Source organism: Notolepis coatsorum (genome assembly GCF_963971535.1).
Source record: "Notolepis coatsorum genome assembly, chromosome: 1".
Classification (NCBI taxonomy): domain Eukaryota; kingdom Metazoa; phylum Chordata; class Actinopteri; order Aulopiformes; family Paralepididae; genus Notolepis; species Notolepis coatsorum.
In genome coordinates this window covers 6,442,356-6,458,807 of record NC_140165.1, presented here as the reverse complement: position 1 = coordinate 6,458,807, position 16,452 = coordinate 6,442,356, and the positions used below count along the sequence as shown (strand labels likewise).

The 16,452-nt window shown below is 41.3% G+C and overlaps 1 protein-coding gene across 1 annotated transcript in view; it reads right to left on the bottom strand.

The window, feature by feature from the left end:
• LOC311242516 (voltage-gated inwardly rectifying potassium channel KCNH7-like) overlaps nucleotides 1-16,452 on the bottom strand; it is a gene marked incomplete at both ends in the record, with an annotated part of 129,548 nt that overhangs the window by 49,959 nt on the left and 63,137 nt on the right. Inside the window, 3 exons of the mRNA XM_084331475.1 lie at nucleotides 3,476-3,728; nucleotides 8,809-9,008; nucleotides 14,015-14,182. Coding sequence (XP_084187601.1) covers nucleotides 3,476-3,728; nucleotides 8,809-9,008; nucleotides 14,015-14,182 — 621 coding nt within the window. The remainder of the gene's footprint in view (nucleotides 1-3,475; nucleotides 3,729-8,808; nucleotides 9,009-14,014; nucleotides 14,183-16,452) is intronic.

Sequence of the window (16,452 nt, the reverse complement as noted above, 5' to 3'; positions counted from 1 at the left end):
TGCTTACGTATTCATTAAAATGTTCACCTAAGTATTTCAGATGTTCTCCTTATCTTGGTCTTATACCTAAGGAGTTCCTTAGAGAGAGTATAATAATGCAGGACCTGTTGCAGAGGTCTTTATTCGGCATGCAACGACACTCAATGTTTTTTAGCGGTACACACAGCGGTTAGTTTAGCACACACACCGGAACACACACGCATGCATTGTCTCTTTAGGATCGCCGATGCGATTCGTCTCTGCGATTAACCCATCCCGTCGTCCTTCCCCCCCAAGGGCAGCCGGGAGCAGACAGGCGTCAAAGTGAGCCGCGCCAGGGGACCAATCCAAGTGCTCCTGTCCGTCTTCGTCAAGGACGCCACAGCGTTAGCGATCTGTTGTTGTGCATGTTTTTCCATTGGGTTTATCTTATCGGGGGGGAAACCCTTGCGAGCATGGGGAGAACATGCAAACTCCACACAGAAAGGCCTGGGAGATACCCCACCTGGGTACCTGGCATCATGGAAACCTGGTCCCCAAGCGGGAATCGAACCCTGGACCTTCTTGCTGTGAGGCGACAGTGTTAACCACTACACCAGTGCACAAAAGATCTTAGCTACCACAATAAGAAAATAAAAGTATCCCACAAAAAGAAAGTGTCCCACATTATTTGCTTTTTGTTTGCTGTTATTTGCTTTTCAGTAACGCCATGAGCTTTCCTTTATTGTATTCCTCCGATCGTATTATCTTCCTCCTCTGGTAAATTTGGTTCTCTTTTCTTCTGCCATTTTTTTACTGTATACAGTAGCTGACCCTTTAAGCCAACTTTATGAGATGAGATGATACAGATGAGGCCATTGCCAGCACACTGAGCCGGGCACATGGGAGCAGTCTCCATGGAAACTAGAATTCTTTCTGCTGTAAAATCTCTTTCACTGCAGTAAATGCCTTAACGTTCTCCCTTAACCCTTTTAGGACTATGTAGGACTTTCTATATAGAATTCCGCCTGGATATTTCTTGTATTTGTTGGTGTAAAATGGTCAAATAATGTCCTATAGGAGTAAGGGCTTTTGCCCCTTTTTTCCATTATGACTTCATCTTTCAATATCTGGCAGTTATTTAACATTACTGTATGATATAATTGTGTAATAACCAGGAATATCAAGAAGAAACAAAAAAAACGGAATGGGCTTTTAGAGGATTACATCTAAATGGTAAATCACATATGTAGGCGCGAAGAACGATTTCTCACCGTTCAGACGCTGTTAAAATTTCGTACTGTAATCATACTGTAAATGTAAAATGTACTGTATCATAGTTTTATTATTATTATTATTATTATTATTATTATTATTATTATTATTATTATTATTATTATTATTATTATTATTATTATTATTATTATTATTATTATTATTATTATTATTATTATTATTATTATTATTATTTAATAATAATAATAATAATAATTATTATTATTATTATTATTATTATTATTATTATTATTATTATTATTATTATTATTATTATTATTATTATTATTATTATTATTATTATTATTATTATTATTATTATTATTATTATTATTATTATTATTATTATTATTATTATTATTATTATTATTATTATTATTATTATTATTATTATTATTATTATTATTATTATTATTATTATTATTATTATTATTATATTATTATAATATAGTTAGTCTTTTGGCAGCTTACAAGATACAAGACAAAACACACAGAGACTTGAACTCTGACAGATAAGACTTCACAAAAAGAAAACAAAAACATAATTTGATAATAATTATTTAAACAACAGATTTAAATAATTGTCTGTGAGAAGGGGGACTCACAAGTCTTCATCTATTGAGATGTACAACCTTATTCTCTGAACTATCTCTCATGTGACGCCAACAAAAAATTGAATCGTCTAAATATTCATTAATTAAAAAAAAAAAGTCAGCTTGCGTAGCAAAACATATCCAATTACCAAAGGACTTACCTCAACATTGAGTTAGCCTGGCGCCTCATTAAAAGTACACAGTTCTAAGAGAGTAACCATTTCAGGGATTCGGTGCAACACCCTTAAGTAAGACCCTCAGCTAAGGAGAAATTAAACTGTATCATACTGTAAATGTAAAATGTACTGTATCATATTTAAGGATTTAACTATAGTTGTATCGTCAGTCTTAAGCATCTACAATAGCACGACACGGCCCATAGCTCCCACTAATGCTAACCTGCTCGTTTCGGTCTTGAGTGCTGCTTTGTTTTAGCTCCCACGTCATTGGCTGCAGTTCTATTTAGTCACACCTGCCAACGTTAGACTGTGAAAAAAGAGGGAGGTTTTCCTGTGGCTCCAAACTTTAGATTAACGGGAGGAATTATAACAGGAGAAATGACCAAACGGGATCACTGTCACTTTTCACAAATACAAAAACGAAAAATGTGTAAAGATTCTAAGCGTGTTTGTTTGTACAATACTTTGTCAGACAACATTATAAACTGAAAGTGTCTGTCGCAGCACAGCGTGGCAGTAGATGTCACCTCACGTGACGGAGAGAAAGAAGGCTCTAGACGACACAACGGGTTACACGAAGACGGTGGAGGATTTGGCAATATTTCAGATTTAAATCAAATGCTAATACGGAGCCTGCCAACGTTAATCAGGCAATCTGTAAACTTTGTATGATGAAAGAAGTGAGGCTGCCTTGCACACAGGCCAGATATAAAAGGGACAGTGTGAGCATTCGTGTTGTTCAAAGTAAGGAGAAGATCTAAAGATCCAAGGCTGCAGCTACATTGATCTGTCAATGAACGGATAGAACATTTACGGAAGGTATTGCAGTCCATTGGTTTATGTTTAAACTAGAACGTAACGTCAACTCTGTCCAACAAATAGATACTCCTACTTGAAAATGTATTAAAAACAGATGTAAACAGACGAGTAAAATGTCTTGTGTTAAAATGTCTGCTGCTACTACTACTACTACTACTACTACTACTACTACTACTACTACTACTACTACTACTACTACTACTACTACTACTACTACTACTACTACTACTACTACTACTACTACTACTACTACTACTACTACTACTACTACTACTACTACTACTAGGCTTAACATTGGCACTGTGACAACTCATTGCATCAGTATATGGCATAGGAAACATAATTGTCATGAAATCGTTCCTGTGGGAAATGCCAACCCTTTGGATGAGACATAAGCATGACTCATGTTACAAGTGTCATTCTGTACTGCCAACGACCAGGGCTGCCATCGGGCACAACCCCGGTCCCCGCTTAGCATCACAAAAGACAGCTGCGCTATCGATCGAGCCAAAATGAAAGGCCACTCTCGGTTCAGTCGAATGGCAGTACAGTTCTACCAGAGGAGGAGGTTTAACACACAACCGTACAGTGGAGCTTCTTCCACAAAGCCTTCACATGATCACACGGGAGCATTCACAACAGTCGGCCTACCCAGTATGGCCACCACCACGTCCTCCTTGAGGATCTCGATGGAGCCCCGCGACACGAAGTAGAGGGCGGTGAGGACGTCGCCGGAGTGGACCAGGGTGTCGCCGGGCGGGGCGTGGGTCGTCTTGAACCTCATGGCCAGCGCTCGGAGGCAGCCTTTGGTGGCTCCCCGGAAGGCTTTGCAGTCCTGGAGGAGGGTCTTGTTGAGGTGGAGGCAGATGTCCGCCTGCAGACACTCCGGGAACCCCTTCAGGACCTGCGTGCGGAAAAGTGCGAGGTCGAAAGCAAAGAGAGGCAAACGGTCACTGGGAGCACGTGGCACGACGTGGTGTATTTGATGAGCTATATCGGTGCTGTGATGTGCAGTGCAGTGGCTCTGGGTTGAGTTTGAGTCGTGGGTTGCGCTCGATCTGATCAGGTTGCTTTGATCAGATTCTGAGAGGGTTTCCAGAGAACCCGGACACATTTGCCATCTGTGTTTCTTCCTTTTTCTCAAAACCTATATATACGCCACAGTAGCAAGTTCACTGCAGTCTGTTGTTGTTTTTATTTTTATAGTTTTATTATTATTATTGTATTATTATAATATAGTTAGTCTTTTGGCAGCTTACAAGATACAAGACAAGACAAAACACACAGAGACTTGAACTCTGACAGATCTTCACAAAAAGAAAACAAAAACATAATTTGATAATAATTATTTAAACAACAGATTTAAATAATTGTCTGTGAGAAGGGGGACTCACACGTCTTCATCTATTGAGATGTAAAACCTTATTCTCTGAACTATCTCTCATGTGAAGCCAACACAAAGTCTAATCGTCTAAATATTCATTAATAATAATTAAGAAAAAAGGTCAGCTTAGCAAAACATATCCAATTACCAAAGGACTTACCTCAACATTGAGTTAGCCTGGAGCCTCGTTAAAAGTATATTGAGAAATATGTGCGGAGAAGGGCTTTAGCAAACACAAGAACTTAAAATGCAAATTTAGTTAAACTCCCCGATATATATTAAAAACATACCCTCGGAGAGACGAAGATAAAGTAAACCACTGACAACAACAAGTTACACTTCCAAGGACAACAGGAGCCGACTGGAAAACAAGGACATAATGTTTAAACTCTGACAACATAAAAGAGCGGGAAAGACAAGGAGAGGGTTCAGCGGCACAAGTGGAAAGTTGGAAACACGGAAAACATTGTAATTTTCACAAAGAACAATCTAAACGGAGCAGTTGTGGGTGTTTTCGGGGGGGGGGGGGGGGGGGCTGTGAGAGGCTATCTTTGTGGATAAAACAAAACTGCTACCAACGTTGCCGTTTGTGATAGTTAGCCTCCCTTCTCGTTTTTACATTTTCTTTCCTATGATGCAGCCAATACAATAAAGACGTTTGATATATTTTTGATCAAACTCTGTTTTTCTTTCCTAGTATGACGCAGCCAATACAATAAAGACGTTTGATATATTCTTTTTTAAGAGCTCTCTTCCATCTCTGATCTAACTTTTTGATCTAACTTGTTTTTGGAGCCTCTGTGAGGGCCCCCTCGCTGAATTCTTTGAGCGCCCTGAGATGATTAAATCATTTTTTATTTTATTTTTTGTATCTCTCTACTCTTTTGCTATCAGAAGATTTGGAAAGGAAAGGAATTGAACAACATTTGGCAAGTGCTGGGTGCCGCTGTGGAGCATGCAGCCAGGCCCCCCTCCCCCAACAGGTGGGAGACCTGGCATCGCCAGTGGTGGAAGAAGTACACAGTTCCTTTACTTAAGTAAAAAGTAGAAATACCCAGAGGATATATAATAGTACTCTGGTAAAAAAAATTAAAAAAAGGGGAAAAAAAAGGAAAAGTCCTCCATTCAAAAATCTTAAAGTAGAGAAGTGTTTGATATCGAATGTACTTAAGTATCAAAAGTACGAGTATACACATTCTATAGGATGTGTATTCCAAGTGCTTGGGAGCGTTCGACCCTCGAACCATTGACCCCTAAATGTTATGGTATGTGGTCCAGTTATGCTGCTCTGATTATGTCATTATTTTTTTTTTTTTTTTTTATTATCTTTTCCCCCCCTCCTTTTTTCCGATTTTTTCTCCCATCCCACTGTTTAGTCGTTATGCCAATTCCCAACCCCCTTCCTGGTTGTTGCGCACCCCCCCCCCCTACTGTTGGTCCGGGAGGCCGGAGACTGTCACATGCTTTCCTCCGACGCATGTGCAGCCAGCCGGCAGCCAGCGTGGCAGCGCAGATTCTCACCGGGAGAGTGTAACGTGTGGAAGGTCACACTACCTCCCTCCAGATCCTACCCTCGCTGTGCAGGCGCGCCGACCGAACTGTAGGGGTCGCTGTCCACAACGCCCAGGACCCACCCATCAGCTTTCCCACCCCTAACACTGCCAATTGTGTTAGTATGAACGACCAGCCAAGCTGATAGCAACGCCGAGAGCTGGACTCGAACCCAGCGTCTCCAGCGTTGATGGCGAGCGTCTTGCCCACTACACCACCTAGCCGCCCCTGATTATGTCATCTTGAAGAAGAAAAATGTGAAAGTACATAATCATAACGTTTTTGCCATGTTTTCTATGCAAAATATCTTTCTCTTAACTGATGGGTTCAGATGAATGTAGTGGAGTACAAAGTATAATAGTTCCTCTGAAATGTAATCGAGTAAAAAGCACAAAGTTCCCTACAATTAAAAAATACTCAAGTAAAGTACCTCAAACTTGTACTTAAAGGACCATACCGGGATCATTTTGACATATCTCTATTTCTTTAATACATTCTGCGTTCATAGATGTATGAAGTGTATGTTTTGGTAGATCTCATCCTTCCTTTCTCACTGCCATTGATGTAGAAAAAGGAATGCAAATAATGTTCCATGGAACTTGAAAGTCGCTATAGTGTGACAATCACTGCATTGTTTATTTTCAGTCATGTTACTGTATTCCCCTATTACAAGCAGCAACCAAGTCTCATGGGGTATTATTTCCCGCCCATTTTCAACATCAGTGGCAGTTTAAATGGCGCTTAGTAAGGTAAACTGATATCACCTAAAACACACGTGAGAAGTCAGAGATTAAGACTGGTATGATCCTTTAAGTACAGTACTTGAGTGAAAATGCTTCATTTTACTTTCCACCACTGGGCATCATCGCCCCAGCAGACGGTGGCCCGTATCGACGTGACTGTGTCTCCCCAGCAGTGACCGGCGTGGCGCTGTGTGTTTGAATACACAGATTTCATGCAAGAAAAAGCATCCTGGTGGCAGCAGGCCACATGCAAAGTCTACTGGGGGACCATGTGGGACCTGTGAGAAGCATTCACCTTAACCCTTTCACTATACCACACTGCAGCAGGTTAACCCTTTCTCTACCACACTGTGTGGTAGTGAACGGGTTGACCTTCTGTAGTGTGGTTGTGAAAGGGTTATAATAACCCTTTGTCGTGTGGCAGTGGAAGGGCTAACCTCCCGTATTGTCGCGGTGAAAGGGTTAACCCTTTGGTAGTGTGGTGGTAGTGAAAAGGAGCATGCCGACATTATGGGGGAAATGCACTCACCGTCTTCTCCGGAGTCAGACGAGAAGATATAGATAGATAGATAGATAGATAGATAGATAGATAGATAGATAGATAGATAGATAGATAGATAGATAGAGACAATGTCCTCCCTGCGCGTTCGCTAGGAAGCTACAAGCTAGCCGTAGCTTAGCTACAAGCTAGCCGAAGCTTAGCTACAAGCTAGCCGAAGCTTAGCTGTTGGCCAGAGTTTTAAGCTAGGCTAGTGGTCCGTATCTGCTGCCATTTATTTGTAGCTAGGCTAGTGGTCCGTATCTGCTGCCATTCATTTGTAGCTAGGCTAGTGGTCCGTATCTGCTTCCATTTAATTTGTAGCTAGGCTAGCCCACAGCCGGATAGCTTTCTACTGAATGCACAGAGGGAACATTGGTATCCATCTTCTGACTCTGGAGAAGACGGTAAGTGCATTTCCCATAATGTTCACTATACTACGGCTGGCATGCATTACGAGTGAACAAAAAAATAAAAAAACATCTATGATGTTACATCAGAAGAAAAAATTGGACGGCATGTTTGCGCTTATGCGTGATTGTGTGCAGAAGACTCAAACTTTTTTTGAGGGGGGCCGTGCCCTCACAATAACATGCACTTGTCTGGGACTTAGACAAAAAGAAACATCATCCATTAAAGAAAACTCATCAATCTACGCTTTTAACCGCCAGCTCTGACATAGCGGCTAAGGTAATACAAAGCATTCCACTACAGTGCTACTATCGTCAGGGACTAGCAAGACGAGGCTACAGTAGGAAGGACACATTCATAAGACACATCACAGTGGTCAACACATGTACCTCCTGCTCTTACCGGAGTGTCGTAGTCATTCCATTTGACATGGGGGGCAAGACATGGAAGAGACAAACTTATATAAGTACCATGAACAGTCACAAGATGAGGAAAACCACTATTACTGCATTGTAGGGGAACTACGCCCCAATATCACAATTCATACATGTTATTCCTATGGTCTGAGACAGTGTTAGTGAACATAAACAACTCTCGAACCAAATCCCAAAATCTAGAGTGCTAAAGAACAATCACATTTATGATGTAGTCGAATAAAGTCTGAAGCCGCGGCTCCACAGACAATGGATCGGGAAAGATTTTTTATAGATGACACCCGGGGGAATGTTCTGGGTTCATATGTGGGTTCACATTTCTGTTTCAGAACTGAGACCACTACTATAGAATAAAGCTCATTTGGGTATAAAAACCTCAAACAAACAGACTTACTTCTCTGGTTTCTGGCTTTGGGAGAGAATAGCTCATCTTCACACATATTATTGATTGAACTTTCCAAGGCCATGGAGATAACATATTGGAATTCTTAATTTGGATGGTTTCCCCCCTTTAAGCAGTAACGATGGCTTTCGTCCTACAGTCATCGGCTATGGTTAAGAAACAGTATAATAATAAGGATGTAAGATATTCCACTAGGAAATTGACGTCAGTGAGAGCGTTTCGCCGTCGACGCGGCGAGAACGTTCTCCGAAGACGAGATTGTGGAAACTCGGCAAAACGGCGTTGTGAACTTAACAACGTTCCAATGGATGAAAAGATCGGAAGAGGTCGAGGAAATCAGAGAAAAAGAGAAAAACACCTCAACGGAACGAACAGTATCAACGAGCTGGGTTTAAAAAAGAAAAGCACCATTTAGATGTTCACCGAACAAAGGATCCCCTGCCCCTCCCCCCTCCCCCCTCTCTCTCTCTCTCTCTCTCTCCCCAAAAGCCTCACACGGCGAACGCACGGCGTCCCGTACCATGTTCATGTCGATGCCGTTGGTGTAGGTCCAGGCGTGCTGGAAGTACTCCTCCAGCCGCTGCCTCAGAGGGTTGGGGATCTGGTGGAAGCGGATGAACTCCTTGACCCGGAGCATCTGCAGGTGGTACCTGGCCGTGCCCGAGTACAGCCTCTGGATGATGGCCGACACGTTCCCGAAGATACTGGCGTACATGAGGGCTGGGGGGGGGGAGGAGCACAGGCGACGCGGAGAGAGGTGAGTGTTAAAGGAAAAGAATATCAAAAATATATATAAAAGAACAGCAAGTTGGGTAACGTTCACTTTTTAAAAGTAAACTTGTTCCATTACAACATTACATGTTGCGGTTCATTTTATTAACTAATGTACAGTAGGTTCAATTCAGTCTATGTCTGATAGGTTCAATTCAGTCTGATGGGTTAAATTCAGTCTATGTCTGATGGGTTAAATTCAGTTTATATCTGATTATTAATTAATTATATGTCCCAGGCAGCAGTGGGTAGTTGAATTGGAGCCAGCTCAATAAAACATGTGTAGAGACACACGATTGCAACGTGATTGTGATTGGAGCATTGTTTAACCAGTAGGTTGGTATTATTCTAGAAGGCATATCTATATAAAAGATTGCGTTAGCGAAGCAGAGATTCAGTCAGTTCCAGACTGTCTTATTTGTCGTGAAGCTTTTGTGAAGCACAAATAAACCCCCTTGCAACAGATTCTGTTTGACCCAAGTGTTTTCTTCAGAAGAACTTCACGAGTCCCAGGAGCCTAAGTCAGATACTTTGATTCCGATCGAGTTTGAATATTTTTGTTACAACAATTGCTGCCATTCAAATGTAACTAGTTACGTTACAGCGTTACCTAGTAGGGCTGTCCCCGACTAAGGATTTGGATAGTCGACTATGATTGGCCGAAATTAGCCGATAGTCGACTATTAGTCGACTATAAAAAAAAGAAAATTGAAAAAATATATATAATATTTTTTTTTTTTTTTTTTTTTTTTTTATCATTCCATTTGGGCTGTGGGGGGTGCTTAATGTCTGAAGGAGTCAGGCTTCTTGTCCTCTTCAAAAGCATGCAATTGGTCCACTGATGGATACATCTTGATATTTGTCTAGTCTAGTGTGTTCATTAGACGGGTGAAATCCTCTTTCAGTGCCTCTGTGCCTGTTTTCTTAGGCAGTTAGCCTCTGGTATGCGTGCCATTAGCGTTAGCCGCGCTTCTAGGCCTCTTTTCTTTTGGAAAGATAAAAATAATAATAATAATTAGACTAAGAGGTTGGCAGTCGACTACGGCTCCTTTCGATCGATTAGTCGACTATTCGACTAATAGGGGTCAGCCCTATTACGTAGTAAGTAACTTTTGCGTTAACAAAAGTGAAAACCCTTCTGCGATTCCTTGCACATGGTTGGTTATATTGTCCAGAGGGTGCACAGCGTGATAGACACATATCCCCCAGACACAATTAGCATTTCACTGTAATGTCTTTTCGCCCCCAAATAAAAAGATTAAGCGAATACTTCCATAACATAAAGGCATGTCCTCTCTGCGACAGTGACACAACCGCAGGATTGGATAACTTCCTCTAGTACACAGCTACCAGTACTCACCAAGAAAAACAAACCGTGCCGAATGCATCTGGGATTTCTTTTTTTTTGTGGCAACAAAAAAACGCCCTGACCAAACAGTAGGAGTCGCTGTTGCAACGACCAGGACCACACTGCCGGGGAATTGAACCCGGGTCTCTGCGGTGGCAGGCGAGTGCTTAAACCTCTACACACTACCCACACGGCCCCCAATCATTTCAATCTCATGACCGTTTTGTATTGGCTTTTTTCCCCCCTGTCAAATCAACAAAATATGAATAATGTAAACTTGAAGTGTAATATGCATTATACATGTAAATATCCCTCAGTCCTGTACACAGCATATCCTCCTTGAATAAATCCCTGGTTTCGACTTGGTCAGGTCTCAAAGTAACCTAGGAGTGTAAATTAGCATATTCTGTTGGTTAAATATTAAATAACATTAGACCTAGCCTGCCCTCATTTCTCATCCTCGGTTGTCATGTAATTTTAATGGCCAGCTGGAGTGGACCTGTTGGCTGCCAACCCAGAATACATTCACACCACCCACTCCTTAAGGTAGGCAGGGGATTCATACTCTGCTTAGCAAGCAGAATGAAGACATACATAGTACAAAGTACAAAGAATAGCTTGCTTCACTATCCGAGCTCCTGTGGAAGTCATCAAAGCGAAGCAGGCTATTCTCGGTCCTCCTCGCTCCGCACAACGGTGGAACGAACTTCCCACCACAGTCAGGACAGCTGAAACCCGGCCAATTTTCCACCATCGACTAAAGACACACTTCTTCAGTCAATATCTAAAAAGAATATCTACTGTCTTTTTACAAGTATATAGTACCCTACTACTATGCTACTATACTTACTTATCTTTTTTTTATACACTTTTTCTCCTTATTTAAAGTTTTTCTCCCATCCCAATTTCGCCTCGCCAATTCGAGGAGTAACGCGTGGGAGGCTCACGCTGCCCCCGAAACGTCCTGATTCTGCTGTACAGGCGCACCAACCGACCTGTAGGAGTCGCTGTCCACAACGTCCAATCCCCACCCACCGGCTTTCCCACCCTCTAACACTGCCAATTGTATTAGTATGAACGACCAGCCAAGCCGGTAGCAACGGCGAGAGCTGGGCTCGATACCAGCATCTCCTGCGTTAGTGGCGAGAGCCTTGCCCACTGCGTCACTCAGCTGCCATCTATACTTACTTATCATGCTAATATGTCAATACTACTATATGTGCTCAGAGTGTATCACTCAAATTCAACACTATTTGACGAACAACATCCTACCCCCCAAGTGCAATACCCACCCACTACCGTCTGACACTGTGATTGTTATTTTGCATATTGTTGTTATTTTGTACATTGTATTGTAACATTGTATAATGTATTGTATCTTATGTTTCTGTATAGTATTTTATGGTTCCTGTATAGTATTTTATGTTCTGTATAGTATTTTATTTTTCTCTTTTATTACCTGTGATTTTTTTTATATTCCACTATACTGCACCTTAAGTTTGAGTCCCAAATCTCGTTGTATGCTAAATGTAATGATAATAAAGTACAATCTAATCTAATCTAATCTAATCTAATCTAACAATGCCAGCGACCTGTTGCTACCAGAAATGTACCCCTCCTGCTTTGGATAAAAGTGTCACCTAAATGACTAAATGTAAATGTAAACTTTGCTCAAGACGTCCAAGTACTCAATGGGCACACAGTACTGGTGGAAACATTAGATATACTCTATTGATTGTGTGTAATTGTTGGTATTCCAGAGCATTTCAGAATACCTATAGGCACATGTTTTGAATAAGCTTTGGTCTAGGATGTCAATACATTTGACACGTTCATGAATATTCTGCATATACAAGCTTATATCTGGATGAATGTTTGTGGTGTGTAGGGATGGCTGGTTTTTAGGGGGCCACATCTGCGGTGGGTCAAGCTAATTAGACTTGGGAGCAGGGGTGACTGTGCACCTGTTGTACATTGAGGTAATTAGGTTTGTCACGCTGCTCCCACAACCTCTGGTGACCCTTCAAAGTCTGGTCTTTTGTTTTTGTCTTTAAAGCAGGGGGTCAGGTCCTACCCCTATCTTTTGCATCAAACACTTAATTTCCTGCGTTCTGGTGTACCTTTACGAGAGGCACGTCTGCATGGTTGAGATGGTATGTTCCTGTAGGGGTGTCTGAAATAGTTGGTTAATATATAGTTACAGGTAAGAAGGATATATAAATGTTTTTTTTACCTCTTTTGGGAAGGGGGTTGTCTTTCATATTAGCTATATTTTTTGAGAGGGACAAATTGACCTCTTGTAAAATGGCCGTCGGGCCGTCCAATGTTTAAGAGGTTAATATTTAACCCACAATATCGGGGGGGACATGTCCCCTGCAACCCCCCCTTAAATCTATGCCTATGATGGAAACCCTGTTTCACAGTTCAGGCGTTTTGTTGCGTCAGGTATGGGAACCTTGAGGTTTTGCTTAATTCCCGAAAGGTTGACCCCTTGACCCCTTTATACCTATCTATTGCCTTCACTGTCTCTTCACTGCCTTATACTGTAATCATAACTACCTAGCTCATCCTACAGTACAGTCTATATGACACTGTATGAATGCCATGTACAATAATACTGTATATACCATACAGTATGACGTATAGCATGCCAGTTAGGGTACAGACCTTGTGTATACTGTTTACTTTTACTCACAGATTATATATATATATTATATATATATTTTATATATTGAATGAATGAATGAATAGTTTATTTTCTGTCTTTTATAATTTTTTACAACAAATCAAAAACACACTTGTGTGGACAAAGAAATAAAAATAAAAAAAAACATATTCAGATCACATTATTTTATTGCCTATATTATATATTGTAACATATTATATAACTGATACCTCGCCTCCCCCCTCCCCCATGCTGCTATGACGCCCCAAATTTCCCCAAGGGGATCAATAAAGGAATATCTTATTTTATTTACAACACATTTGAATCTAATGTAATCTAATCTTTCTGTGTATTCATTTTTTGTATCCACTTTTTCCCCTCCTGTTTTTTACGGTATTTTTCCTCCCATTCCAATTTAGTCCTTATGCCAATTCCCCCCTCCCCTTCCTGGTTGTTGCACGCATGTGCCCCCCCACTGGTCCGTCTAGGGAGCCCTGAAGTCTATCACATGCTTCCTCCGAGACATAGGAGACAGCCAGCAGCCTCTTTTCACCCGACAGCGCGGACTCTCATTGGTGAAGTGTAACGCGTGGGAGGTCACACTACCTTCACCATTTCCCTCCCTCGCTGTGCAGGCGCCCTGACCGACCTGTAGGAGTCGCTGTTTACAACGACCAGAATACCACCCCACCGGCTTCCCTCCCGCTGACTCTGCCAATTGAGTCAGTATGACGGCCGGCCCAAGCCGGAGGCACCGCTGACAGCCGGATTCGATACCGGTGTCTCTTGCGGTGGTAGACAGACGCTTAGTCCGCTGCGCCACCCAGCCGCCCTCTTTCTGTGTATTCATATTCTTTATCTCTGTACCCCCCGCCCTGCGCTGCCCCGCCCCGCCCCCCTGACTCACATCCTATCAGCATCCGCCCCGCCCCCCTGACTCACATCCTATCAGCATGACGCAGATGGAGAAGATCTTCTCCGAGTTGGTGTTGGGCGACACGTTCCCGAAGCCCACGCTGGTCAGGCTGCTGAAGGTGAAGTAGAGCGCCGTCACGTACTTGTCCCGGATGGAGGGTCCGGAGCTGGGGTCGCTGTAGTTGTACCTCTTCCCTGTGTGAGAACCACAAGCATTTGTATTTAATAATACATTTAATAATAATACATTTGATTTGTAACGCACTTTATATTTGTAACAATCTCAAAGTGCTACATGAAAGGAGATAAAGATAAAGAAATTGAAATGAATAAAACAACCAATGAAATTAAAGAAACATTCAGTCAGCTTAAAAAAAGAAAACACACAAGGCATCAGTAGGTCCATTTAGGCAAATGCCTTGTTAAAAATAAATGTTTTTAGTCCCCTTTTAAATGCCTCAACGGACTGTGGTGTACAGTTTCTACGTCAAATGTATATACACTCTTTTCTGGACACTTTTCGTATCACAAACAGTACTGTATTTGCAAATCTGGTATGTCATAAATGTATAGATGTAGCAGTACTGTCTATCTGTATGTCATGTATGTCATATAATTTATGTTATGATGAATTGAAAATGGGGGACCCTGATGTAAACAAGACGAAAGTCTTTCTCTGGTCTGCATCCCCTTGACAATTGTATGTATTGAGCTGTACTGTACTGTACCCATTCTGCAATCTGTTAATAAAGTTTTCAATCAATCAATCAATCAATCAATCAATCAATCAATCAATCAATCAACCAATCAATCAATCAATCAGATGGTCGGGGAGGGCGTTCCACAGCCGAGGAGCAGCTGAGCAGAAGGCCCGGTCGCCTGCGGAGGTTCGTCTTGTGTTTGGGTTTCAGTGTGTTTGAGTTTCCAGAGCGGAGGGAGCGGGTGGAGGTCGGGGGAGCGATGGGTTCCTTTTAGGGATGCTCGATATTGGCTTTTTTACCGATACCGATATACCGATATTGTCCAACTCTTAATTTCCGATACCGATATCAACCGATACCGATATATGCAGGGTTTCCCCCCCCCCCCAAAAATGGAATCATTTCAGGTAATTAACATTACATATCTCTTGTCGTGGAATTAACACAACATTATGCATACTTTTGACAATAAATAAAATCTGAATTTGTTCTTACTTGCTTGCCTGGGTAAATAAAGGTTATAGAAATGTAAAAAAAAAAATAAAAAAAAAATATATATATACATAATTTTTTTTAAACCGATACCGATATTTTCCGATATCACATTTTAATGCCGATATCGGCCGAAAATATCGGTAGGCCGATAATATCGGACATCCCTAGTTCCTTTAGATAGGAGGGGGCGTTGCTGTGGACCTTAATGTACTTTATCCTGACGGAGACAGGAAGCCAGTGTCGATGATTTGTTTTCAACGAGGACGCGCTGATATGCCACGTTTTCACCGCAGCCTCTCTTTCCCCACGAGCGACGCGGTACTGGTGTCATTCGTTTGGGCTCGTTGGACAAACATGTACTTGAGATGTTTTTCTTCATTAGAGATCTAACATGGTCCATTAGATTTGAATGCATACCTCATTGCACCTTACCCTAAGTTGTACCTTATCCCATTTCTGCATTGTACCGTATACTGTACTATTGTACTGTAACTCACAATTACTCTGTATTGTATATTGTATGTATATTGACTGAACACTTTTTGTTTACATACTTTCGACTTTCTATTTTATACTTTTTATCTATTTTTATCTAGCACACTCCCAGGAGCTCATACAGAAAAAAGCATTTCATGGAAAAGTATTCTGTATTTGACTACGACAACTAATAAAAATAAACTTGAACTAGAATATAATTATACATCCACAGAGCGTTTAGAAAGGTGCAAAATAAAAGTATTGCTTTTCCCCCCAAAACTATTTACAGTTTATTTGTTGTTTACACACACCTGCAACTGTCACCCAGCCTTTTAACTGTTCCGCTTCATGTATTACCTTGTCATTTTATTTGGTTGCTTGTTTGATGTGTGTTTTAATTATTTCCCTTACCTCTGTGATGTTTGTATCGTCTGTCTATTTCCAAAAACTTTTGTCCCTGTTCCCTGTTACCCTTCGAGAGACCCTTTTGTCCTTTGTCGCTTGCCAGGTCTTTGTAAACAAGAATGTGTTCTTAATTGACCTGCCTGGTTAAATAAAGCTTAAAGGAAAACGCCAACATTTTGGGAAATTAGCTTATTTGCCATCTTCCCTGGAGTTAGACAAGAAGATACATACCTTTGTTGTCTCTGTGCGTGCAGCAACTTTAGGTTAGTTGTAACGTTAGTTTAGGTTTGTGTTAACGTTAGATAATGTACAAAATAAACGTATTTCCGCTGCTATAGACGTCGCTCTTTTATTTTGAAACTCCCCCGACCGCAAGATATTACCCTC